This window comes from Eretmochelys imbricata, chromosome 25 (genome assembly GCF_965152235.1).
Source record: "Eretmochelys imbricata isolate rEreImb1 chromosome 25, rEreImb1.hap1, whole genome shotgun sequence".
In the NCBI taxonomy this organism is placed as follows: Eukaryota; Metazoa; Chordata; order Testudines; family Cheloniidae; genus Eretmochelys; species Eretmochelys imbricata.
This window is the reverse complement of record NC_135596.1, coordinates 7,969,593-7,994,470: the sequence shown is the minus strand read 5'-3', so window position 1 is coordinate 7,994,470 and position 24,878 is coordinate 7,969,593. Positions and strand designations below refer to the sequence as shown.

Below are 24,878 nucleotides of genomic sequence, written 5' to 3'. Positions count from 1 at the left end.
TCTGGCCAGAAGTTGGGAATGGGTTCTAGGGAATGGATCACTTGATTACCTGTTCTGTTCATTTGCTCAGAAGCACCTGGCATTGGCCACGGTCAGAAAACGGGCTACTGGCCTAGAGGGACCTTTGGTCTAACCCAATGTGGCTGTTCTTACGAATGGTGAACCTAGCACTGTGGCTGCTTCCAGGCTGCTACTTGATCACTGTGGGTGGGTGGTAAACAAGAGGCTGGCAGAGAGTAACTGATGGGGCTGTGCCATGCACCCGATTCCCCATCTGGCCAGGTTAGCTGTTCTTCTGCCTCCTTGTTGTTGTGATTGTGAGATCTGTGGGCCAGACCCCTCTCCCTTCTGAGTGTTGGTGTAGAGCACCTAGCGTGGGGGGGGAAGCCACCTGCTCAGAGCCTGTGGGCACCACTTCAGTACAACTAATTCACAGGGAAGGCCAAACAGCCTGCAGGTTGTGTAGAGCAGTGTTTAAAAGTAGCTTCTCTATCTTCTTTATGCACCCCCCTGTGAGATTGGTTGGAGTTAGAAGAGGTAGGTGGGTATCAACTGCTGGCTGGATGTATAATAGGAAATAGCTTAGGGTTTTGTAAGCCAGTCTGCCAAGAGTTACAAGCCCCCCCTGAACTAGGGAGGATTTTCACCTAGCCAGGCTCAAGGGGTTTAACTGAGCAAAAAAAAAAAAAAAAAAAAAAACACCCCTCACATATTGACAGGTTCGGCTCCCCCTACCTTCAGTGAACCTCACTTGCAAGGAAAAGGCAGCCCCTAGGCACAGTGTGAGCCATGAACCAGCTGCACTTGGAGTGGAGGGAATTTCCACTTCCCTCTGGCCTGGGGTTGTACTTGAGCTGCTCAGTTCCAGTCCCTGAGCACCGGAGCCAGGTTAGCCTACCCCCCCTTGGGTAGATACAGCTAGCTCAGCAGCACAAGGCTTCTGGCGCCCTTGCTCTCCCATCCCTGAGAGCTGGATTAACCCGTTGGCAGGAAAAAACCTGTTACTGCCAGAAGCGTCTACACACTGGTGCCACATCAGGAACTTTGGGCAAGTCCCTTAGGGTCAGATTTGGGAGGTGTAGAGCAAGGGGCTTGGTTTCACCCAGAGCATGTGGCACGGGGGGGGGGGGGGCGCACTTTTGAAAACTAGGCCCACCAGCTCTCTGTCTCTGTTTCCTCTGCTGTGAGACATGGCTAGCTGTGCCTTGTTTTCTTAGAGCAGAAGCTCTAAAGGGCAAAGAGGGGCTGGGTGTTTACACAGCAAGTTCCAGCCTGCAGGTGCTGCTGGTAGAACAGAGCACTCCTGCTCAGGCCGGCTCCCTCGGCCGGGATTGATGCTGTCAGCCTCTTCCTTCGCTCTAAGCAGAATCCTGCAGGTCGACCATGTCCCCCTGCTCCTGCCACGCTGCTCTGAGGGAGCCAGGCCCTGCTATTATTACCCTATTAAAAGTCAATTATCCGGCCTTGAGGCTACTGCCTAGCCAGCCCCTCTCCTGCAGAGCCCTCTGCATGCAGGCCCACCCCCCATCCAGCTCCATCCCCCAAGGGAAACTCCCAATGGTTTCTACCCAGCTGCAGCCCCCGCTCAGAGCCCTGCCTAGCAGCCCCCTGCTCCCCGCCTGGGGAGAGGTCATGCCCAAGGCAGAGTGACACAGAGCAGACGCAGCCCCCTTCTGTCCAATTCCCATTTATTTCTTAGCGACCTCATCCCCGAGAGGAAGTCCACTAACTCCTGAGCAACTCTACCAGGCTTTACAGCAAACCCTTGTGCCTGGAGCAGTAAAAGCTGGAGTGGGGTGGGGGGAAGACATGACACATACAAGCTTCCAGGCCTTAAATTAAAGTTTTCCAAAAAAAAAAAAAAAAAACCACCCAAAAACCTCAAACCCAAGAAAAAGCCCCCTCCCTGCTCAAACTCTTTGCAGTGCACAGCTTGAAGTCAGTGGCATGGCTACGGCTGAGGGGACCGGTGCAAACACAGCACGGGAAGAAGGGAGAGGAGGGTGGGTAGGTTCCTGCTGCAGCACTGGCTTTTACATACACCCGTTCCTACTGCATTCCCATGCACACCTCCCTCCCTCCCCACCCCTGGCTCAGCAGGAGCATCAGAGCTGCGAGTACAGGGAGTTCTCCATCTCCGGCGGGAGCTTTGAGTGAAAGGAGGCGAGGCCGACGCCGAAGTCTGCAAGAGAAGCACAAGGTTGAAGGATCAGCGCTAAGAAATCTTCCCTGGCAGCTGCTTGAGAGGCTGTGGGGAAGTGGGACACTGGGGGCATGGCCTCCTAGCTCATGTGGGGCCAGTGCTCTAGCTTTATGCCACGCTGCTGCATCTCAGCAGAGGCCCACAGTGTTGGGTTGGTGTAGAAGGCAAGCTTCTAGCCCAGCTGGTGACCAAGAAAACCTGGTCAGGTCCAATACAACAGGAGCTGGTAGAAAGGCCCAGGCTGTTATCTGCTCCAGGCACCTCACCTGACTCTAAAGCCTAATGATAAGTCCAAGGTCACTGCAGTTTGGTAGAACCATCCAGTTGTTCTGGGCTCATGGGTGGAGCTGGAGTCAATGCACTGGCCCCTATAGGAGCACTTCAGCCAGGACACCCGGGCAAGGGGCAGGTTTCCCAGACAGGTTGCAGGATGGAGATGGTGCCGCTCAGACAAGTGGGGAAGCAGTTAACCTCAGGGGGCCATTTCTATGGCAGCTTTAGCAGTGGCCACATCTCTCCCCTCCCTGGGCATTGAGGCTTACTCCCCTACCTAGATCAGCGAGAAGTTTTTCTCCCCCCCTTAAACCTCACCAAGCCAGGCTCCCTGCTTCTCCAGCCAGGAGGGGCAAACTGCAGCCCTGTCAGGCTCTGGGGAAGGGTGTGACTTTGGGATATGACCCACTCCTCCCCCTCAGCCCACAGGCACGCTTGTCATGCGAAGGAATCTGGGCTGAATTCCGGGGATCCGGATCCCCAGATCAGCTCCCACCAGCTCCTCCCACCAGCAAGCATGGCAGATTCCCATCCCCCACCTCCCCTCACTGGACCGCACCCATCTCTCCATCCAGGCGGCTGGGCAGGGGCGGATTCTTGTGCTGATCCTCAATGTGCAGCGTCATCTCTTCCCGCGAGGCGCTGGAGTACGGGCACTGCATGCAGGTGTAGCGCCCTCGCGTGTGCTCCCACACAATGCGGCTGTTGGAGGAGTGGCCTGCAGCACAGGGGGGTGCAAAGCATGGGCCCTGACTCGCTGCTGCCCTGGGATAGCGGTCACACGGCCATCCCCCCTCGGGCATGCTCAGCTGTTGGGCAGCACCTGGGGACGCACCCAGCAGCTGATGGCCGCCAGGAAGGGAGATCCGAAGGCCAAGGCAGGCAGCATGGTATATTGGATGGGAATTCAGGATGCCTGGGTTCTATTCCCAGTTCTGCCACTGACCAGCTGGTCCCCTCCCGCCCTTGGCCTGTCTTGTCTCTTGAGACAGTATGCGCTTTGGGGCAGGGACTGTCTCTCTCTGGACAGCACCCAGCAGGGTGGCCAGGGTCGCTGGTGCCTCTCACGGCTACTGTAATGCCCCTAACATAGAAAAGGGGAAGGGGGCTGGGCCAGTGGCTGTTCCAGCTAAGCCCCAAAAGGGCAGGTCATCCCCCTGCCCAAAGCCTTCACTGCCGCATGCTTGGCTCTGCTGGGGAAATCCAAGCCTCCCTGGTAAGGCAGGAGAGCAGCCGATTTCCCACGCCGCCCAGCAGGGACAGGCCAGCGGACGCTGCTTTCAAGAGCTGCCAGACCTCCGAGACCATCCCTGCTCTGCAAATGGTCAGAGCCCCCAGAAACTGCAGGGCCACTCTCCCTCCCCAGGTATCTGGGCCAGTGCCCCCCAGACACACGCTAGCAACATGGCACACAGCCTCAGGCTGAGGGTAACAAAGCCAGCCCCGCACAGGGTTTGGTTTAAACAAGAAGTCTTGTCCATCAAGACACCACAGCAGCAGTCAGTCCCAGACAACGGATAGACTTTTCCCCCCAACCAGGGCAGGCAGCACCCTCCCTTGCCAGCTAGAGGTATTAAACGGTTGACGTACAAGGCCTCTGTATTATGTCCCTTATCGAGGGGTTCTGAGGTCCCCCATCCAGTGACTGAGCAGTCTTGGCCCTGCTTAGCTTGCAGCGCAGAGGCAATCAGGGCATGTGGCTGCAGGTTAGAACGCCAGAACGGCCAGACTGGGTCAGGCCACCTCGCCCAGTATCCGGTCTTCCAATGCCAGGTGCTTCAGAGGGAATGAACCGTTATTGGACTAAGCCTCCCAACCACACGTATTGTGGTTGTTTTGCCCCCTGGGTGGTGCCCTTGGGCCTTCCAAGGACTAAGAGCCCTTTGCTGTCCTGTGTGACGTGGCTAATTCAAGCCCTCCTCCCTGCTTTCCTGGGGTTCCCCAGTTCCCAGGGCAGGTCACCCCCTCACTGCACAGCAGCACCACCCAGTGACCAGAGAGCAGCCCAAAGCCGAGAGGTGCCGGACTAACCTGAAGTCACACCTGAGCCAAAGCATGGGAGGCGTGGGCCGACGCACACACCTGCGAAGGGAATCGAGGGGCGAGACAAGCATTAGGCCTTCCCCTCCCTTGGCTGGGGGGGGAAGGGAAGCGACCGAGAGGCCCTGGCTCGGATGCCAGCGGTGTCCAGCTGCCACTGGCTTTTCAGAACAAGGCTGACAGGACCAGGGGGCATCGCTCCACGCGCTGCCCCCGCAGGACTCCACGGACATCTCCAGGGGGCGGGAAGCGGGACGGAGATTGGGGGTGGGGAAGCTGAACTGGGATTTTTTTTTAGCACAAGGAGGGACTTTCACACTGGAGCAAATGGAAGCCAGGAACACGCCCCGGTGCCCACACCATCCGCAGGTTTGCCAGGGCGTTAGCTAGGCAGCAGTCGCAATAGCCTGTCACCGGGGCTCCTCCTCCCGCCAGATCCTGCGCCGAAGGGGTCCCCAGCGCAGACCGACGACGGTCATCACAGGAAAGGGAGTGGGGCTCACCAGCTGAGCACAGCGGCCACAGGCTGGTGGGGGGGAGCGAGGGAGGAACAGGCCGGGAAGGAGTCTCGACCTCGGTTACAGAACGAGAGGGAAATTCTCAGCTGGCGTGGTAACTCCTGAGGTTGGTGGAGCCAGCGGGGGATTCAGCCCAATATGCCCCCAGGCCTTGGCAAACAGAGCAGGGCAAAGGGGATCCTGCATCACGCCCCATCTCTGGGGAGCCCTCCAGGAGGGACGTGGGCTTGTGATCAAGTTTTCCCGTCGAGCAGCTGGTTTGTTGGGGGTGAGATCGTGGGACGAGGGGCGGAGAAATGGCCACTGGAACCCACCCCACCCACCATGGAGTCCGGGACAGAGGGAACCTAGGAGCTTGAGCAAGTGGGATCTCTCTTGTTCTCAGGGTGGCAGGGGGGAAGACCAGGCAGCTGGTGGGTAGCGTCCTCGGCTGGAAGTGCCTCCCTGCCCACCTGTGGATTCTCGCAGCAGCAGCCTGGGGCGAGCCTGGAAGGAGGTTTGCTGTAGCATGGGTGATTCCCAACTGAAGATGACAGATTTACCTGCTGGCCCTGTGTTCTCACCTTGACTTTTCTTCCACACAGCATTGGAGACTGGGAGGCCTTGGCTGGGCAGGTACGGCCTGAGGCGATGCTGAACCGAAGCCTGAGGTAAGCCGTAGGGAGATGGGTGCATGTAGGACAGGAAAGGCCCCGGCACCGTGGAGTGAGGCTGGCCCGAGAACCGGGTCAAGGACGATGGCCCGAAGAGCGAGGGCTCCAGCAGAGGGAACGGGTGGGAGGCCGGAGAGACCAGAGGCATGGACTCCAGGGAGCCGTGGAGACCAGGGAGACTAGTGGGGAGTGAGGCTGGCACCGCGGTGGAGACAGCGTCCATGCTGGGGAGGATGGCTTCTTTCTCCATGTGCCGGATGACGCTCTGGAGTTTGGGCAGCGCCTCCAGGGGCTTGGCCGGGGGGTCCTTCTCCAGGCCGGAGGTAGCAGGTGGGGTGGGCTTCTCGGCTTTCTGCGCTGGAGCCGGGCTGCTGGTGCTGTCGGAGCAGACGTGCAAGTGCTTGAAGAGGGAGCGGTGGGTTCGGAAACGCAGCAGGCAGTTCTCACACCTGGGGAGCGACAGGAGAGGGCGAGTCCACAAACAGCCTGGCCCGAGGGGAAGCCCCCATCCTGCAGGCTCAGCAGAGAGGCCAAGAGCCGAGCGGACCAGGAACTTTCTCTCTCATGTAGAAAGGAGCCATTCCAGGCACATGGCCAGAGGTGGAGCCATTTTCTGACCCCACCTCCCCCCTGCCAAACCGGAGTCAGTGCTGCGGCTGCCTCCTGCCCCTGGGGTTGGCACAGCAGGGCCAGCGGCCACGGGCCCCTCTCGTCAGCCGCCGCCCCCCTGCTGTGCGCACCTTGGCGGTCACTCCGCAGCACAGACCCTGACCCTCGGAGGCGGGTCCTGTTGGGTTGTGGGGCTCTAGACTGCAGGGGACGAAGCCAGCGCCAAGGAGGGAGAAGAACTGGCCCATCGGATCACTCAGGGGCACGGCCACAAGCAGAGGGACAGCACAGAGCGGAGGAAAAATTTATACCCTGCAGGGCAAAGCCCACTGCCTCCTGAACAGTCCCCCAAGCCACAGGAGAGAGCCCCATTGCTTGGCACATTTACGACAGTGCCCTGGAGAATAGCTTGGTGGGTGCAGTGCCCTGCCTAGGAGATCTGGGGGCTCTGGACTCGCTGGGACCAGTGAGGGGGTCGGTGGAGGAGAGGGGACTTACTTGAAGTAGCGGTTTGGCTTGTAGTGCACCTTCATGTGAGCCACGAGGTCCTGCATGCTGGGGAAAGTTTCCGTGCAGCCCTGGGTGGGGCAGTGGAATATTTTACCTGGCAGAAGAGGGGCAGAGGGGTCGGTGAGACACTCGGTCAGGTCCACCCTAGACACAACGGTCTCAACTTATATCTAGGGGATTCTTTATAACCAGCTACGCAGTGGTTATGGAGCCCAGCCCCTTCGTCATGCACAGTGCTCACCTCTGCAAACACACACAGAATGTCTATTTGCCAGTAACCCTCTGCAGGGAAGGCAGGGGACCCAGTTATCACAGCAAGGCACATTTCAAACCCCTCCCCGCCCCGTTAAAAAAAAAAAAAAAAAAGGTTAATTATACAGTTTACCAGCACAGCAGCTCGGCAGAGAGTGGCTGATAAGATGAGGGGAGGGGGTTTGGAAGAGAACCTGGAGGTGGGGAAGTTAGTGAATTAGCTTCTCCTCTGATTGCCAAGGGGCAGATTTGATCTAGGTCCCAAGCAGCCAGATGCACAGAGCGGGGGCACGTTGGGGAGCATGAGTACGAGCAGAGCCAGTGGGCTGAGCGTTTGGGATCAGCGAGCTGCTGTTTGCGGACACTTGGCTGGGCGAGTGCCGCTTCACACTGTCTTGGGGGATGAGGGGGGGTTTGAAACACAACAACCCCCCCCCACCCTCCAGTTTTATAGCTACGAGCTCCCATTCCCACGTACCACTATAAAAGGTTACGACCAGAGTACCCAGCACCTCCCGTTGTTCCTTGTTGGAGCAACTGAGAACTGAGCTCTTGGGAGAGTCCCACACCTGTACTGGAGCCAAGCCCACGTAAACCAGGCCTTGCAAACTTGTACGTTACAATTCTCCCTGCACAAGAGTTCCAACCAGCCGGTCAGTGGGTAGTGATACCATGCGACTTCAGTGGACAATCACAGCTCCGACAAACACTCACGCAAGCCACCCACAAGCAACCCGCAGGCTGGAGTCTCGTCACCAGCTGCTCAGTCATCAACAGCAAACCGACGCTTTAGAAGTAGCCCAGCAGGGCCGATGCCCCAGAGGAAGCACTGGGAAGGGATAACGAGGCCTCCCCATCCAGCCTGCCCGAGCACGTGGTGTCCTGGCACCCCACCTCTCGGCAGCAAGGCCCCCTTCTCCCAGCTGGGATGATATGCAACCCAGGTCTTACCCTCCAGGGACTGGGTGGGTCTGTAGTGGACTCTCATGTGATCCATCAGCTCCTGCATGCTGTGGAAGGCCAGCTTGCAGCCGTAGCTCGAGCACGGGTAGTGCTTCCCTGGAAGGAGAGAGAGCCGCCGGGTCATTTCTCTCCCAAGCCCCAGCATCTCCCCTCCCTTCATGTCCTCCCTCTTCCCCAGAAGAAGTGCAGGGCCTCGCTGATCCTCCGCGGCTGGCGTCAGAATTGGCTGATGTGCGTCATGCCCAAGCCAGCTACCTGTGAGAACACGGCCGGCTGCCTCTCGCAGAGATCTGGGCCAGGGATCCTGCAGATGGGACACGTAGCGGGTTTACCCAGGAAAGGGGCGCAGATGGCAGCAACGGCCCTTTGCTCCCCCCACAGCATACCTCACCCCGGACCTAGGGGGATCCCCAATGGCTCATTCAGGCTGGGGCTCTCTGCCGAGATGAGCCACCAACGGGGCCAGTTCACACGGCGCGATGGTGATTTTTGCACTGTCCCTGAGGAGACCCACTAAACTGATGTCATACAGGCTGCTGAGTGGTCAGATGGCAACAGTTTCCAGTCCCTATCAGCCTGGGCTCTGCTTGGACCAGAGACAAAGGGTCCAGAGCTTCAGTTCTCCCTTAGAAAGATCCCATCATGACCCTTTTACAGTGTGGTCCCCATTTTCTTTTCTTCCCACCTCTGCCTCTCTCCTGCCACTGCCTGGTCTCTCTCCCCTGCTCCAGGTAGCCACTGCTTTCCCTTGCCATCTCCTCTGGGTCTTCTCCCTGGCACCGTTCTCAGGGCGAGCAGGAAGAGTTTAGCAGATTAGCCCAGGAACATAGTAAAGGAGTCCGGCACGAACCCAAACCGCTCCCCCTTCTCTAGCTTAGATGGAAAGCCCCGAGAAGGGGCAACGTCAGACTAGCAAGAATCCCAGGTGAACACTTAAGGGACAAGTTCGAGTTAGTCTCCCTAGAGAAAACGGATGAACGGTCATGGCCCTTTGAATGTACCTGGAGCGGTGCCCTCTGCTGGAAGAGAGTGGACCTGCTGGGAATCACAGTTCTACCTCCTCCCCCCTCCATGCACTGCTACTCCCTTGAGCTCACCTGGGAGGGGTCTGCGCTTCGGGAGCCGCAGGTCCTGAGCTTGAGCCCCGCTGCCTCCACTTCCCGTTGGGTGCATCTGGCTGCCCGACACTGCCGGGTCATTGTCGCCTGCTGGAGAGATCCTGAATTACGACGGGCGTGTGGCCACCGGAGACGAACTCCCAGCAGCCGGGCAAGGCCGAGCTGCAGTCAAGAGCAATGTCGCCCAGTGCATAGCAAAGCTATTGCCAGTCAGCCACCAGGCAGAGGCCATCAGAACAGGAGTGCGCTAGGCACAGTGGGATATTTCAGCCGTCGTGGCGGTCTCAGAGTTCTGTATTTCGATCAAGGCCATTGCTGGGTACCACTTCCAGGAGTTTGGATTCCTTTTCAAGTTGAACCTGGGTTTTGGTTTTATTGGAAGCATCTGGGCTGGTTTACCTTGCAATTCAAAACCCGCGGCTGGCCCGTGCCAGCCGACTCAGGCTTTGGGGGCTCGGACTATGGGGCGGTTTCAGTGCGGTGTAGATGTCTGGCCCCAGGCTAGAGTCCAGGATCTAGGACCCTGCAAGGTGGGACGATCCCAGAGCTTGGGAGCATCTACACTGCAATTAAACAGACCAGCTGACTCAGGCCAGCCAGGGCACAGACCTACCTCCGAGTACATCATTCCGGCATGGGTCTCACCTGAGCTTCTTGACATAGGCTCTCAGCCAGAACGCCAGGCTTTTAACACCTCGGAAAGGTTTGGGAGCCATGCTGGGAGGGAGCCACATGCAGGCCCCTCCACAGGGCATCTGGGGACAAGGAACCAGCTCTGTGGTCACGTCTTGGCTCATCTCTATTTCCTAGCTGCTCTGAGGCACCAGGTCTTCCACATCCCACCTTTGGAGGCCAGCAGGAATGAAGGCCTCAAGGCCATTTAAAAGTCAATGTCCAGCTCATGCACTAAGTTCTGAGGCTCTGTTTGCTCTGGAGCAAAGAACTATTCTTTGCATAAAACTCGTTAGCCCCTGGATCCAAGAAGGGCATGCCCAGAAAAGTTCTACACATGGGCGTCTCTCACCTAGGGACGAGTCCCATGGAGCACATGAAGGATGCACTTTGGAAGTCAGAACTTTCGTTGACCCAAATGGATCATCCCCCCCCGAAAACTAAGGGGACACACTAGATCTTCACCACCAGGGCTATGCCACGGTCCAGACCTGGGGGCGGGGAGTTCGTAGGTCCAAATTCAGCTACACTGAAGAGGGTAAGACATTTTTTCAAGTGGGAAAAGCATTTATTATCCTGTTCTCCCATAATTCCAAGCGAGAAGCTGGAGAGATCTTTCCACCGTCTTAGTTCTGATCCATTAAGTCACCTGCCCACCCTGTCCAAGCCTGAAGGACTGGAGGAGAAAGGTTTCAGAATGGGAAGATAGGGGTTGGAAGGGAGACAGCCTGGCGCTCGTCTAGCTCACATCACGGCCTCTATCCAACCTGAAGAGGGACATGCGGTCTTAACACGGGTGGGAGGTGGCAGCAATGACCACGAGACGCACACCATGCTAGAGGAGTGCTCAGCTGCGTCAGCAGGAGAATTCTGCACATGGTTCCCGATATCCCACGTTTGATACCTCCTCGAGCAGAGCCTCGTGGGGGGAACCCACGCAACGGGTTCCGCTTGTGTGTTACTGTGAGCGGGGCTTTCCACGAATGGATGGCTTCACTCTGCAGCCTGCCACACACACACACACAGCCCGTGGCTCTTCCCTCCCATGCCAACTGCCTTGCAACCTGCATCCACCCTCAGCATCTCCCACAGACACTTCTGCTCCCTCAAACGTATTTACCGCCCAAGGAGAAGGAGGGCAACGCTGCGTCTTTCTCCGTCTTCAGGGCTTTGCTCTTGACGGGGCCAGGCGAGGCGTAGTGCTCGTGGTAAGCGAGGGCCGAGGCGGAGCGGGCAATGCCGGGCACTGGTGAGGGGCTCTTCTCCTGGTGATGCTAAACCAGACACAAGAGGACAAGGTCAACCGTGCACAGAGAGGTCTTGTGAACGTGCAAGACCGACGCCTCCCCTCCCCAGGTGCCAGATGTGATGGACTCCTGCAGGGGATAGGTTCTTTAGGAGAGGAGGCTGAAAAGGCCAGGGGTGATTAGTCTGGGGAGGGATACAAAGCTGCGTGGCCCATTGGAGCGGGGAGCCCACCACATCCTCTGAACATCATGCCAACCGCTGGCTGCTCCCCAAAAGCAGGGCCTCCTCTGCCCCCCGAACTAGTTGCTCCTTAAAACATTTTAGCTTCCCCTGCCCCGCCCCTCCCGAGTGTGGCATGGGACAAGCTGCTTGAACAGCGGTGACCAATTCCCCCCCATCCACCTATTTGCTCCTCAGCTACTGGGGCATTTGGGTGCTAAGGAGGTAGCTTTACCTCGGCCTGTGGCCACAGGAGCATCAGACTTCCACAGTGAGAAAACGGGAGGCCCATCCAACGGGGAGGGGAGGGGCTCACAGGGAAGATTTTAGTCTGTGTGGGGAGGCATGTTAGGGAATTGTCCTGGCCCACCAGCATTCTGCTTTCCCTCGCCACTCACCCTTCCCTGCCCCTTGTCCCCCACCACTGAGGAGAGGCCAGCGTGGCTGGAATGGAGCTGGATGGGGGCAGCGGCTGGGCAGAAGGACCTTGGGGTGGACAGGAGCACATGGTGCTGGGGAAGGAAAGGAAGGGGGAGCTGCTGGAGGGGACGGCTGGTGAGGTGGGTGGGGACTGCTGCTCATTCAGGGCCTGGTGAAGGACCTGCCCCTACAAAGCTGGGTCAGGTTCTCGGCATGAGCAGATGGCAGGGGCTTCCTGCTCTAGGGTGACCAGACAGCAAATGTGAAATATCAGGACAGGGGGTGGAGGGCAATAGGAGCCTATATAAGAAAAAGACTCAAAAATCGGGACTGTCCCTATAAAATCGGGACACCCTATACTGCTCCCTCAGGCCAGGGTGTGGGGTGGCAGCACCAGTCAGGAACAAATCCCGTCAAACCAACCAAATGTCCTTCTTCGACAGTGCTCCTGGTGCAGTGGGTAGAGGGGAAGCTGTAAATGGGGGATCTCTTGGATTTTAGTAAGACTGTCCCACATGACGCTCTCATAAGCAAACTAGGAATTACTACAAAATGGGTGGTTGAAAGACTGCACTCAGGTTGTAGTGATCAGTGTCAAACTGGGAGGGGTAGGGGGGGTCCCACAGGGGTTAGACCTGGGTCCGGCGCCGTTCAATATTTTCATTAAATGACTTGGATCACGGAGTGGAGAGGATGCTTCTTAAATCTGCAGAGGTCACCAAGCTGGGAGGGGTCGCCAGCACTTTGGGGGGCAGGATTAGAATTCAAAACAACCTTGACAAATTGGAGCATTGGTCTGAATTCAACAAGATGAAATTCAATAACGACAAGTACAAAGTACTATATGTAGGAAGTGCGGGGGGGAGGGGGCGGGGGGAAATCAAACACACAACTACAAAGTAGGGAATAGTGGCTGGGTGGTCATACCGCTGCAAAGGATCTGGGGGTTACAGTGGATCACAAATTAAATAGGAGTCAAACCATGTGATACAGGTTTGAAGAAGGCCAATATTCTGGGATGTATTAATAGGAGTGTTGTATGCAAGACACGGGAGGTAACTGTCCCACCGTACTTGGCACTGGTGAGGCCTCAGTGGGAGGATGGTGTCCAGTTCTGGGTGCCACACTTTAGGAAAGAGGTGGACAAATGGGAGAGTCCAGAGGAGAGCAACTATAAAAGATTTAGAAAACCCGACCTATGAGAAAAGGTTAAAAAAAACCCCAGATGTTTAGTCTTGAGAAAAGACGACTGAAGGGGACATAACAGTCTTCAAACATGTTAAGGGCTGTTACAAAGAGGATGTTGATCCGTTGTTCTCCATGTCCACTAAAGGCAGGACAAGAAGCAATGGGCTTAAACTGCAGCCAGGGAGATTTAGGCTAGATATTAGGGAAAAACTTTCCAACTCTCAGGGTAGTTAAGCTCTGGACCAGGCTCCCAAGGGAGGTTGTGGAATCCCCATCACTGGAGGTTTTTAAGAACAGGTTGGACAAATCCCTGTCATGGATGGTCTAGGTTTACTTGGTCCTGCCTCAGTGCAGGGGCTGGATTTGACGATTTCTCAAGGTCCCCTCTTCCAGACCTGCTTTTCCTAGATTCTCCTTGGATCAGTGCAGCAGGTGGCCAGGATTGCTGGGGGCCGGGCGAAACCCAGGATCTTGGCCAGCCTTAGCCAGACCCCAAGACGGTCCTGAAAACTAGGAGACTCTCACAAAATAGGGCCACATGCTTAGCCAAGCGAGTAGGGGATGAACAGGGAGCACAGAAGAGTATCACATGGAGTGGGGGGGTTTTCAGACCCATGGTGGGCTCCCAGCTGGGGCCTGGTTGGACACCCAGCACCGAGAGCCGATCATCTATGAACAGGCACCACCCCCATAGGAATAGCAAGAATAAGGACCCCATTTGACATGTTGCTCTAATGGGGCTCTCATATCATGACACCACGCTTGAAACTCGGTGTCAGCTTCAGGTCTTGTCAAACAAACAAACTGGAGAATTTGTTCGGCTGGCCCCCCAGAGTGCATCGTAAAGGTCACCGGGTTGAAATGGCATGTATTTGGCAAGGCATCCAGCCCGGAAGTCTACACAGCAACGAAACAGCCCTGTGAGCCTGAGTCAGCTGGCACGGGCCAGCTGTGGGTTTTCCCTTGCGGTGTAGACATACCCATCTAGCCCGTACCCCATCCCTGACAATGCAGAGTTGCAAGAACCTCCCTAGTGGACAGCTAGGGAATAATATGCCCGTAAGGATGTTTTCCCCACCCTCTGGCAGTTAGAGGTGGGGCGAGCCTGGAAGCAAGAGGGCTTTCCCCCACCCCCTCCCCAGGGATGTTCTAGTTCTTTGAGCTCCTACGCATTTTCTCAGGATCCAGATCTTCTGCTGAGCACCCCCAACAGACCATTGGAAGAGACCCTGCATTCGTATCAGGAGCCTGCTCCTCCCAGCCAGCGCGCGCCCCGCAGATTGCGCTGGCCTCAGAGGCGCGTACCCACCAGTGGCCAGTTTTTGCAAAGTCTTCCCCACACGCAGCACTGAAGACATCAGCGAGCTCAGCACCTGCAGCTAAGCTCCTGCGAGGAGTATGTAGATCAGCTGCAAAAACCCCTTCGCCTCCCCATGGCAAGGAAGGTGGATCAGATGCAGGAAGACACTGGCTTGGTCGGTCATCTGCCTGCCAGGACAGCTGATGACGGAGCAGTGCATGGTGGGAGCCTGTTTTATCTTTCTCTCCCCCACAGGGCCAGGGAAATAGGCCTTCCCTACGCGGGTCCCAGCCTAAGCCTATTAGAAACAGACCGTCTTGAAAAGCCATTTTAAGTTTCGTTAGCTGCAGCGAGGATGAAGCATTGAGGAGCAGCAGCTGCCAGGCTGACAGACAGATGGGAGCCGAGGCAGGGAACCACACACACACACACTGCTGGGTGCTGTGCGGAGATGGGGAGCCAGTCCTCACCCTGAGAAGCTTGTCATCTAAATGAGGCCAAGCTGCCAAATGTATTTCCCCAAAGCTGTCAGAGCAGAACAGCTCTTTAGGATGGTGCTGAAATCAACCACCCCTGCAGAGTGGCTGCATTAGCCCTGGGCTGTGAACTCCTCTCTCATGTCGGGGACTGGGCTGTTCCCCCCACCCGCACAGGGAGGCAGCAGTGGGAGGTAGAGGACAGGGCTGTGTAGGGGACCCCATGCCATTCCAGTCGGCTCATTGCCCCACCCCCCCATGGAGGGCTCAGGGCAGCCCAGCTGCTTGGGGACAAGGAGGTGCCAGAGCTCACCCTTTGCTCAGACTCTCGTGCAGGGATGAAAATCTAACGCCAATGCTACTAACTACGGGGCAGGTCCAGCGGGAGACCATTGGGCCAGTCCACTCCAGGCAAAGCGCCCACCATTAGAGCTGGAGCTGGATTTCTGGTTTGCCTGGGCAGATGTCCTTGGACCAGTGGGGCTGCTTCCCCCCTGGGCATGGGCGTGTAGCTCTGGTTCACACTGGCACATCAAGAGCAGGGCACCGCCATGGTGCAACTCACTAACTTGTTTCCAGTAGAGCCTGGTGTTTACTCTGTACCAGGCCTGAATGCAGCCGAGTACCCCACAGCCCTGACCACAGGGGAGGGTCACATAGGCCAGCATCAAGGAGGCCACGGAGCAACCTTTCTGCCAGTTGCAGACACTTGCCCCACTAGGAACTGGCCTGTGACCATTAAACTCATTGCTAGTCAGGTGAATGATTTTTGATCATTATTGCCCTGGACAGGATCTGAATCCATGACCTAGAGGTGCAAGGCTCCCCACTGCCAAAATCCCCAGGATACCCGCCACATCCCCCTAGTATCTAATGTGTTTCTCCTCCTGGCACCCAGTGAGGTTTGACTTTTACAGAGGACATGCCCATGGTCACACAGGAGGCCTGTGGCAGAGCGAGGAATTAAACCCAAATGGCAGGCTAGCACCCTAACCATGCCTCTTGAAAGGGCCACAGATGGATCCCTCGCTGCCAGGGATGCCCAGGCCACTTGCAAGCCACCGGTGAGCGTGGCACCTGCCATGCTTAGCTCGGTGCTTGGGGCAGCTGGTACTGCACAGAACCAGACCCCCTCAGGCGCCTCCGAGCAGCAAGGCTGATGGCGGGCAGAGGCTCGGGCCTGGTTTGTACAGAGGCAGCAAACTTTAAAAGCCTGCTCTGTGGCACACAAAGAGGAGCCTGTTTCCCCTCCTGGCCGTGCTGCAATAGAGCATGTCGGGGCTAGGGATTCCCCAAGCGAACGCAGGCCCCGTGCAGTGACAAGCATCGCAGTCAGTGCCAGCTAGGGATGGAAGGAGATAAGGACCTTGCCCCAACAAATTTGCCACGTGGCTTCTCAACCCAGCTGCACTGTATGGGAGTTGTCAGCAGTGGGGATTGAATCTGGGACTTCTGGTTCGGAAAGCAGGCGGCCCACTGCCTGAGCTAACAACACCTCTAGCTGCTGGCAAAGGGCCGTAGCAGGTTCATTGGCCTTCGTGGGCCAGCCATCGCCCAAGCACCACTCTGACCTCCTGTCTTAGTCAGCCATATTCCCCTCATGGATTTTTCAGTGGAAAAGTAAAAGCGACAGGGGAAGAACCCGGGTAGAAGAACGTCCTCGCCATGCCCAGCAACTTCCCATTTGCAGGTATAGTGCAGGAAAATACTGCCAGGTTACGGCTGGGTGACATCTCACCTTTTGTTCACCACAAGCATTTAAGCATGATCTTAAGCCCTGGCAGAATTGGGGCTGAAAACTGTACTGATCCGAGGCTGGCTGCTTAACTTTGGGGTTTGTATTTAAAACAAAAAACAAAACCAAAAAAAAAAAAAAACCACACCAAACAAAACCCCCAAAATTATCTAGCTCTTTTCATCAAGAGAGCTCAAAGTGCTTTACAGAAATCACTATCCTTCTTTTGCAGGTGGGGAAACTGAGGCATAGGAAGGCAAAGGCCAGAACACCAGACAAACCAGTGGCAGAGCCAGAAACTGCACTGGGATCTCCCAAGTCCAAGTCCAGTGGCCTATCTACTAGGCCACCTTGCCTTCCTCTTAGGCCAGATGTCAGTTTTAGGAAGTTAGGGGGCTCAGCTTGTTCGCTTGCTGGTTTGGGGGCCTCTTTGTAGCCATCAGCAATAGTGTTACGCTACCTGCCCAGTCTGTGCCTTTAAAGCCAGAAACTCCCTGGCCTTGTCTAGAGGATTTTGCTGCCACTACACTGTGGGATTGATTATGGAGTGAATCATCTCAGCCCTCACAGGATCAGCACAATGAGGCTAATGCTGCTGCTCTTTTACTTCTCCTCCTTAGAGGCCAGGAGGGGAAGGTTCGGGGGCAGTTGGGAGGACAGAGCCAGGGAGCCAGTGGTGCAGTAGCGGGGCCGCGTGCAGTTGGTAGATGGATATTTGGGACCCATCAGGTGCAAAGGCTTCAGGGCCCAGCAGCTCAGGTGCCTACACCACTTGCCTGAGAAGTGGTACCTAGGACAAAGGTGAGTGATCACGGCACTCCAGTTACCCTGACACGTTCCAAGTGTTTCCTTAAATCCCAAAGAGGGGAACAGACCGGGCATATGGGGAGACGTAAGGCACCTCACAGGGCTATGCCTCTATCAAGGGTGCCTTAGAGCGGTCCCTGAACCAAACCACAGACCCCGAGCGGAACCGAGCAGCCTACAACAACCACACACAAGCAAAGGGGGAATCTTTCAGTGGGGCGACTGGGACTTAGCTCAGAGGTGATGCTTCTGCCATCTTCTCACCCCCCACCGCCCCCGGAGGGATCGGAACTCCTCCCCCACAAACCAATACAGGGGCTGGAAATTCTATGCTCTCTACCCTTAGGCTGGGGTTTTCCCCAGGTGGCAAAAGAATTTTTGCCCCAACCCCCAGCACGGGTCTAAGGCCCCAGAGGGTGTTTGCTTTGTAAGCTGTGAACTTTTCAGCACATCTCCTCCTTTGGAAAAATAGAGTAAAGAGACACACAAAGTACCATGAGCCATAGCGTCAGCTTGCGGGTCTGTGCATTTGCGATCGTCAGTTTCTGTTGAAACCCCCCACCCCCTCCGCCACGTACAATCTCTGCAGGGGTAATTTTTTAAAACAACAAAAGCGAGAGATACCAGGTCAAAAAAAATCCCTACGTGCAAACGTTCAAATGACCCCCCGGAGGGAGAAAAAACAAAAATGCTGCATAGCAGACAAGTCTGAGGGAAAGTCAATCATTCCGTCCACACTGGGCCATACCCAAGGTTGGTTTGGCTCAGTCCCACGGACACACAAGAAACAAAGACCGACAATCACCTCCAGCTAAAAGTAATCTCAAAGTGCGTAGAGAATTCCACAGAGATCACGGAGTCATCTGACTGTCAGAGCAAAGTCTGCACGTACAACTTTAGCTCTGCCCCCACTTGCGTATGTGCCTTAGGGTAAAGGGTTAAGTTTTCCAAGAGCACTTAAGAGACTTATGACCTAAATCCCATTGAAAGTCAACTATGCTGGGCACTGGACAGACCACATAAGTGACAGTCCTTGCCCCCAAAGAGTTTACAATTTAAGAGAGAAGACAGCAGGTAAATGGAACAAACAAGGAGCAGGAGGGGGGAGAGAGGGGATAGGACAACATATAGGATGTTTCAAGGACTGTGTCAATATCTAGTCTTGGGGTACTGTGAACCAGACACACTGAAAGTAATTGGTGTTCTAGATTTATCCCCTGTAGGCTAGTAAGATGTAAGCTGCAGAATATTAAATTTGGGAACGGCTCGTGACCGATTCAAGCCTGTATCATGATGCACATACACAAAGGGACAGAGTTAAGGTTCTACGTCAAGGTTAGCACAGTATTAAGGTGGAGTGGCTAAACTGGGATGTTAAAAAGCACCCGTTTGACTTTGAAGCACAAGTCCGACTGCACGTCAATAGGATTTGTGCTCCCCTTCCCCATGCAAGTTGCACATGCAACGAGACAAGGGCTCCTCATTTGCTGAGCCCCTGTTCCAAAGCTTGCTTTAGCAAATGGGCATCGTTCCATCAACATCCTGGGGCTTAGATCAAGCCTGAAGCACGCCCGTCACACCAGTGAAAAAACTGGAGCTGACTGGGACCCAGAATTCCTGTTCTGTGGGAAATTCAGATGTTTAGAAAAAAAAATTCTTCCAATTGGGAACGAAGAACAAAGTTTCAGAATTTCCTACAAAACAAAAAGTAAAATAAAAATAATAATAATAAAAAGATTCAGGACCATCAAAATATTTCATTTCGATAGTATCAAAGTGTTTCTTTAGTATGGTTTGATTCATTCTGACTTGTATTAAAAAACTCAATCTACTAAATCTACTAATCTTAAACATTGTGTAATATAAAAGTCTGAAGAAGCAAACTGACACAACTTTGTCAAAATGAAAAGTTTTGCCTTCCCCCCCTCCGCATCCAAAAAATTACATGGACGTTAAGAAGCTCCCACAAAACCTTCTGGATTTCAAAGGAAACCTGTTCTGTTAAAAGATTTTCCACCAGCGCTAGTGTAAATCTCCAGGTGCCGAGCACAAACCGTACAGCCACATAACTCAGCATGTTGTGAGTTCAATCCCTGAGGGGGTCATTTAGGGATCTGGGGCAAAAACTGGGGGTTGGTCCTGCTTTGAGCAGTGGGTTGGACTAGATGACCTCCTGAGGTCCCATCCAGCTGCAACCCCAAGCACCGGTGGACAGCCCCAGGAGGAGCTGGAGATGAGGGGACAGGAGCGAGTGCCATAGAGCAGTAGTTCTCAACCAGGGGTCCGGGGCCCTAGGAAGTCTCGAGCAGATTTCAGGGGGGCCTCCAAGCAGGGCCAGCATTAGACTCACTGGGGCCCAGGGCAGAAAACCAAAGCCCCGCCGCATGGGGCTGAAGCCCAGATCCCTGCCACCGGAGGCTGAAGCCAAAGCCTGAGCAATGTAGCTTCGTGGGGGCCCCTGTGGCAAGACCCCGGGCAATTGCCCTGCTTGCTACCCCCTAACGCCGACCCTGGTCTTTATATGCAGAAAGCCAGCTATCGTGGCACAGGGGGGCCGTGGAGTTTTTATAGCGCATGGTGGTGGGGGCAGGCTCGGAAAGGAAAAGGTTGAGGCCCCCTGCCCTAGAGGATCTTAGATCTCCTCTCCGATCTGGAGCTGGAGGCCTGTTTGCAGGGGAGGGGCCAGCGAGCCTCCACTCTTCTCTCTGAAAGCCAGGGGTATTTCTGAATGGCTCTCCATGAGCTTTATGGCCTCTGGCCTGTCCATGGCACGCTGGGAGTGGAGAGAACTCAGTGAACCACCGAACAATCCCTGCAGATTTGGAGTAAGAGGATGGAGAAAACCCTGCTGATTTGGGGTGGGGCGCGGGGAAGGTAACTGGACAGATTTTCCCCAGATTCCCCTGCTGATTTATAGCACCCCAGGTCAGGCTTCTCCATTGGGAGCAGCACCACTCGTTGCTATGGCAACACCTATTCAGCCTCCTTTCTTCAGGGGTTCGATCTACGGCAGGGAACGAGCTGCGTAGCGGGAAGGGGCCGGGGGGGGGGGGGGGAGAATCCAGTTTTGGGCGCAGAACGTTCCGAGTTAAGAAAGGGAAGCGGCGGTCGGGTGTTTGAAATAGGGAGGTTTTTTTCAGATCCTCGTTCCTCACTTTGGACACTGCATCAGCTCCTCCCCAAACGGCCACCGTGTTTTGAGAGCCAGAGAAAGGCGAGAGAGAATTTTAGGCCTGATCTCCCCTGGGGGTTAGCCCCCATTTCAGTATCTGGTACAGAACAGCAACCCCCCCCTTCCCCCAACTCCAGTTCTCCAGGTCCCCGCTCCTTGTTGCACCCACTCACCCTCAGTGCAAAGCAGGGGCAGCATGTTACCAGATCAGAACGGGAGTGTTCTCGGCCGCCTCCAGATCAGACCATGCCCTGGTGGGACTGCACACGGTGCAGGGCCATGGGAATCAGGGCCATGGGAATCAGGGCCATAACTCCTCGGTGTATTTCTGTCCTCCAAACCTTAACTCTTACGGTATGTCTGCAGCACAATCAGAGGCAGACGCACCCGAGCTCGCACGGTTAAAAACAGCAATGTAGATGTGGTGGCATGGGCTGTACCAGCACGCCGGGAGCCCGGGGAAACGCTCGCGTTTCTAGCCAGCCCGCACCGAAGCCCGGGCCACTGCATCATCACTGCATCATCACTGCTGTTTAGCGGCATGAGTGCTGATTGAGCCAGCTCAGGTCGGTCTACCCACGCTGCAATCACGCCTCAGATTGCCGTGTAGACACACCGTTTGAGTCAGGATTCCAGCCCCGATTGCTAATTCAGAAGTCACTTTCTGCAAGTATTCCGCTTGGTTGTGCAAAAATTCACCATTCCCCACCCCCACCCGGAGAGACTTTCCACTAGTGAGCTCTCTCACTAGAACAGCTGCAGGAAGCAAACGCAGCCAGAACATGGTCCTTTACAAAATTCGAACAAACGGTCGTGGGGGAGGTTCGTGGGGGAGGTGTTCACAGCAACTACGCAACCCTAACGAGGGGAGAAGTCACCATTGCCCCGTCTGTTAACTGCCCTGGCTTGGCTCCCCAGTGCAAACACGAGGGCTCCTTCAGACCAGCTAACAGAAGACATTCACGAATCCACAGCAGCGGGCTACATGGAACAAATAATCCTATTTGAGGATCTACACCATGCTCTGCAGCCAGAGGTTTAATACAATTTCTGAAACACATATTGTCACACGCAGAGATGAGAGACAAAGGGTTTGGAGCCAGGGAATCCTGATCACTCACTACAAACGTAATAAAAGAGAAGGGGCCTAGAGATACAGGAAATAAATGCTATGACAGCAGAGCGGCTTTTTCACTGATCGTTCTGCTGAGCTTTCAACCCACAGCTCTGGCTGCTGCTCGCTCAGTGTTTCCTGCTCAATCTGGAAAGCATAAATTTGTCTCAGGTAAGCCTTTTCCTTTCTTGATGTATACAAGCAGACCAGGGATCACAGGGTTAATTACGTACACGTTAAATAAAAATAACTATGTTAAAAGAACACTACAACTGAGCTCAAATTGCATGAAAGTGAGATAATTCAGATTTCTCTTCCAAAGTCTCCTTGACTCATCCCCCCCCTCCCACACGTGTGTTTTATATTATCGCATGGGGCTGACCCTGAACTTCAACGCCATAATCTACAGTTTATAATGGATCCAGATGATGACACTTGTTTTTCCTTATTTCAGCCTTAAACATAGATTTCTTCCTTTCTTTTCTTTTTAAATGACAAGGGGAAAAGACAAGAACTTTGCATTCGTGATCAAATACATTCTCGGTGGAGATCACTCTTATTTATGAAGCATCTGACCCATGCTAGTCAGAGGAACACACAGAGTTGCTTTGAATCCTCCCTGCACCAAGCCGTGATCATACCTCAGTGTTAATTTCAAGATCTAGTCACTGGAATAAATACGGCTGTGATGGTGGATTACAGCATTTCCCCTGCTCTTAATTATTTTCAGAGAGGGCTGCATGTCAGGGTCCTACATTTATGATGCTTTCACCATTTCTATGCCAGCTTTTAATGACCCCAAGTCAAGTGACTTGCCCTAAGCAATCTTTTTAATAGTCCTTCTGAAAATGCTTCTTTCAAATCCTTCCTCATAGCTCATTTAGGCCATGTCCATGCTCTAGTGGAACAGCTGACGGCACCATGGCATAGACGCTTCCTACATGGATGGAAGGGGTTTTTCCCATCAATGTTGTTAACCCACCTCTCCGAGAGGCAGTAGCTAGACTGGCAGAAGAATTCTTCCACTGACCAAGTCGTGTCTACACCAGGCTTAGGTCCACCTACCTGGAGTGCAAAAATTTTTAAGTGTAGATCAGGCCTTAATTTGGAACCTTTCATCACTAATCTCTGCCTATTCACACACCTGGTCATGTAAGTCAAATAATCAGGCATTAGGAAACAGAATAGATGATATGATCTACCATCATCGGTAAAACCACCTTCTCCCAAGAAAAAACAACGAGGAGTCTTTCTGGCACCTTAGAGACTTACAAATTTATTTGGGCATAAATAATTTATTAAATAAAATATTATAAAGTATAAATAGATATCTATGCCCAAATAAATTTCTTAGTTTCTAAGGTGCCACAAGGACTCCTCGTTGTTTTTGCCGATACAGACTAACACGGCTACCTCTGAAACCTTCTCCCAAGAGCCTCTCTCGCTCTCCCTCCCCCTCCACCCCGCATCTGACAGTGATCGGTTACCACAGCCCCATGTGCTATCCTGCAAATTAAGCTGCAGAGGAAGCCTCCTTCCATGCAGGGCCCATCTGAAGTTATTTCAGCTTGCAGGATCTTCCTATGCATCCGTACTTCACCATACACACACCGGGCATTACAGCAATAGCGGGTGAGGGGGAGAATTGCCCCCCCCCAAAACAAAGGCTTGAACCCCAGTTTTCCCAACAAACAGCCACCACCAGCCCAAACCGGTGCAACAGCCCACCCATTGTCACCGCGTGCAAGCAGTTCAGGCCGCCCTGAGCCCTCTGAATAACTGTAGCATCCCAGGGCATCTGCCAGCGACTCTAAGACGACAATAACAAAGCCAGTGCAAGCAGCTCTCGGACAAGGAGCCAGCTAACATGTGCAGTCAATCGGGATTGGGGGTGGGGGAGAGAAACGGAGGTTTCCCAGGGGTGTCCTTTGCAAACAAAGACAATTTATAAAAAGGAGAAAGAAAAATCAATATGAAATAAACCATCAGCTTCCTGGGAAGAAAAAACGGGGCCACTCCAAGTCCGTGTGACAGATGGGCGGGAGGGTACAATGGGCAGGGCACAGTACAACGTGAATTCCCATTAGCAACCCTATACCGGGCTGGCTCATGATCATTTTTGGGGCAGGGGGGGGAAGAATGGCTGTAATGACTGGGCCCCTGCCCAATGGTGCCACTCCTCTCCACCCCCCAGGAGCCATCTGCCTGGCTCAGCCAGTTTCAGTTTTCCTTTCCCCTCGGAGTACAGAAGCTGCTAGCCAGCAGGCTAGTTTAGAGGGTCCTGTATCCAAATCCAGGAGCCCCCAGAACCAGGCCTGTCATAACCAAAGGACATAAGGCCACCGAGAGCGCCCCCTCCCCCGCAGGCCCGCACCCCTCCTCCCCCACCAGGGCTTGAATCCCCCCGCCCCCAACTCCACCCTAGCAGATGGGGTGACATTTTCTCCCTTTGCAAAACACAAATGCGGTGGATTATTTTAGGGGAGGGTGGGGGGAATATGTAACGCTACCTCCCCCCCTTTTTTTAGCATGACCTGCTTCTCTCTTTGTGGGGGGTGAGGAGGGGGCGACCTCCCCCCCCCCCCAACCAGCTCCTCCTCACTTACTTTCAGCCCCTTCTGGTTTATTTCACAGGCAGAGAGCCCAGCTGCCTCGGGTCAGTTTCAGGCTCCCTCTGCTGTACCGGGCTCCTTTATTTCGTGTCTCGCCTGGCCAGGATCAGGGAGGTGAGAAGGGGGGGGGGGCCTTGCCCCCCAACACACACAGACAGACAGACACACACGAAAGGCTGCTCCTGGATTAGCAGAGGTCACCTACCATTTCTCTGGCAGGTCCTGCAGGGGAGGGGCTTTTGTTCTGGCTTTAGATCCCAAATTCTCCCGGAGCAGCAGCGAGAGACATCACAAGGCAAAGATGTTACATTGTAGCCATTTTATGTTAAGCAGCTGTCGCGAGACCGAGGGTGATGGGGGGGGGAGAAGGGGGAGGGATTTGTTAGAGGAGGGAAGTGAGGGATTAGATTCCTTTAGCAAAGGGGGGGGGGGGGGATCTCCTGGAGTTGACAAGACTCCAACACAAACCCAAGAGGCGGTGACTCCAGCGCCCTACCCCCTTGGTCCCCCCTCCTCCCTCTCTCCTATCACATGGTTGTGTCTCTCATGTGCTTCTCTCCTGCTTTTTGTTTGCTTCCTTTTTTCCCCCTTCGTTTTTTGTTTAAAGGCCAGAGGTGATGGTGCTCATAGAAGGGGGCAGATCCCCGTCTTCCCCCTTTCCAGCCCCAAAGCTCCGCCCAGGCCATGGGGCACCCGGGCTTTGTTTAGGGCAATGCACAGAGTGGCAGATGTGCACCGAGCCATCGCATCCAGGTGCAGAAAATGGCGGCAGCATC

At 54.8% G+C, this 24,878-nt stretch overlaps 1 protein-coding gene across 4 annotated transcripts; it reads right to left on the bottom strand.

Annotated features, from left to right (window-relative positions):
- Positions 1-1,671: 1,671 nt before the first annotated feature.
- On the bottom strand, positions 1,672-24,443 carry ZNF414 (zinc finger protein 414). 4 transcript variants are annotated; one of them, XM_077842157.1, is made up of 9 exons: positions 24,308-24,443; positions 10,932-11,085; positions 9,119-9,229; positions 8,010-8,117; positions 6,795-6,900; positions 5,598-6,136; positions 4,508-4,558; positions 3,036-3,194; positions 1,672-2,182 (listed from the first exon to the last, which is right to left on the bottom strand). In XM_077842157.1, the coding sequence occupies exons 1-9, from the start codon at positions 24,308-24,310 to the stop codon at positions 2,106-2,108; spliced, it is 1,308 nt and encodes a 435-aa protein (XP_077698283.1). In that variant the 5' UTR covers positions 24,311-24,443; the 3' UTR covers positions 1,672-2,105. The 4 variants fall into 4 exon arrangements, 3 of the variants coding, with proteins under 3 accessions (XP_077698283.1, XP_077698284.1, XP_077698286.1); XM_077842158.1 differs by having other exon boundaries at positions 9,119-9,226; XM_077842160.1 differs by lacking the exon at positions 4,508-4,558.
- Positions 24,444-24,878: the final 435 nt, after the last annotated feature.

Bases quoted from the DNA above. Each gene is read 5' to 3' on its own strand.
- ZNF414 (XM_077842157.1), bottom strand. The intron at 8,118-9,118 runs GTGAGCTCAAGG...CTCTCCTTCCAG, and splicing joins GAAGCGCAGACCCCTCCCAG to GGAAGCACTACCCGTGCTCG. The intron at 3,195-4,507 runs GTTAGTCCGGCA...CCTGTGCTGCAG, and splicing joins TGGCTCAGGTGTGACTTCAG to GCCACTCCTCCAACAGCCGC.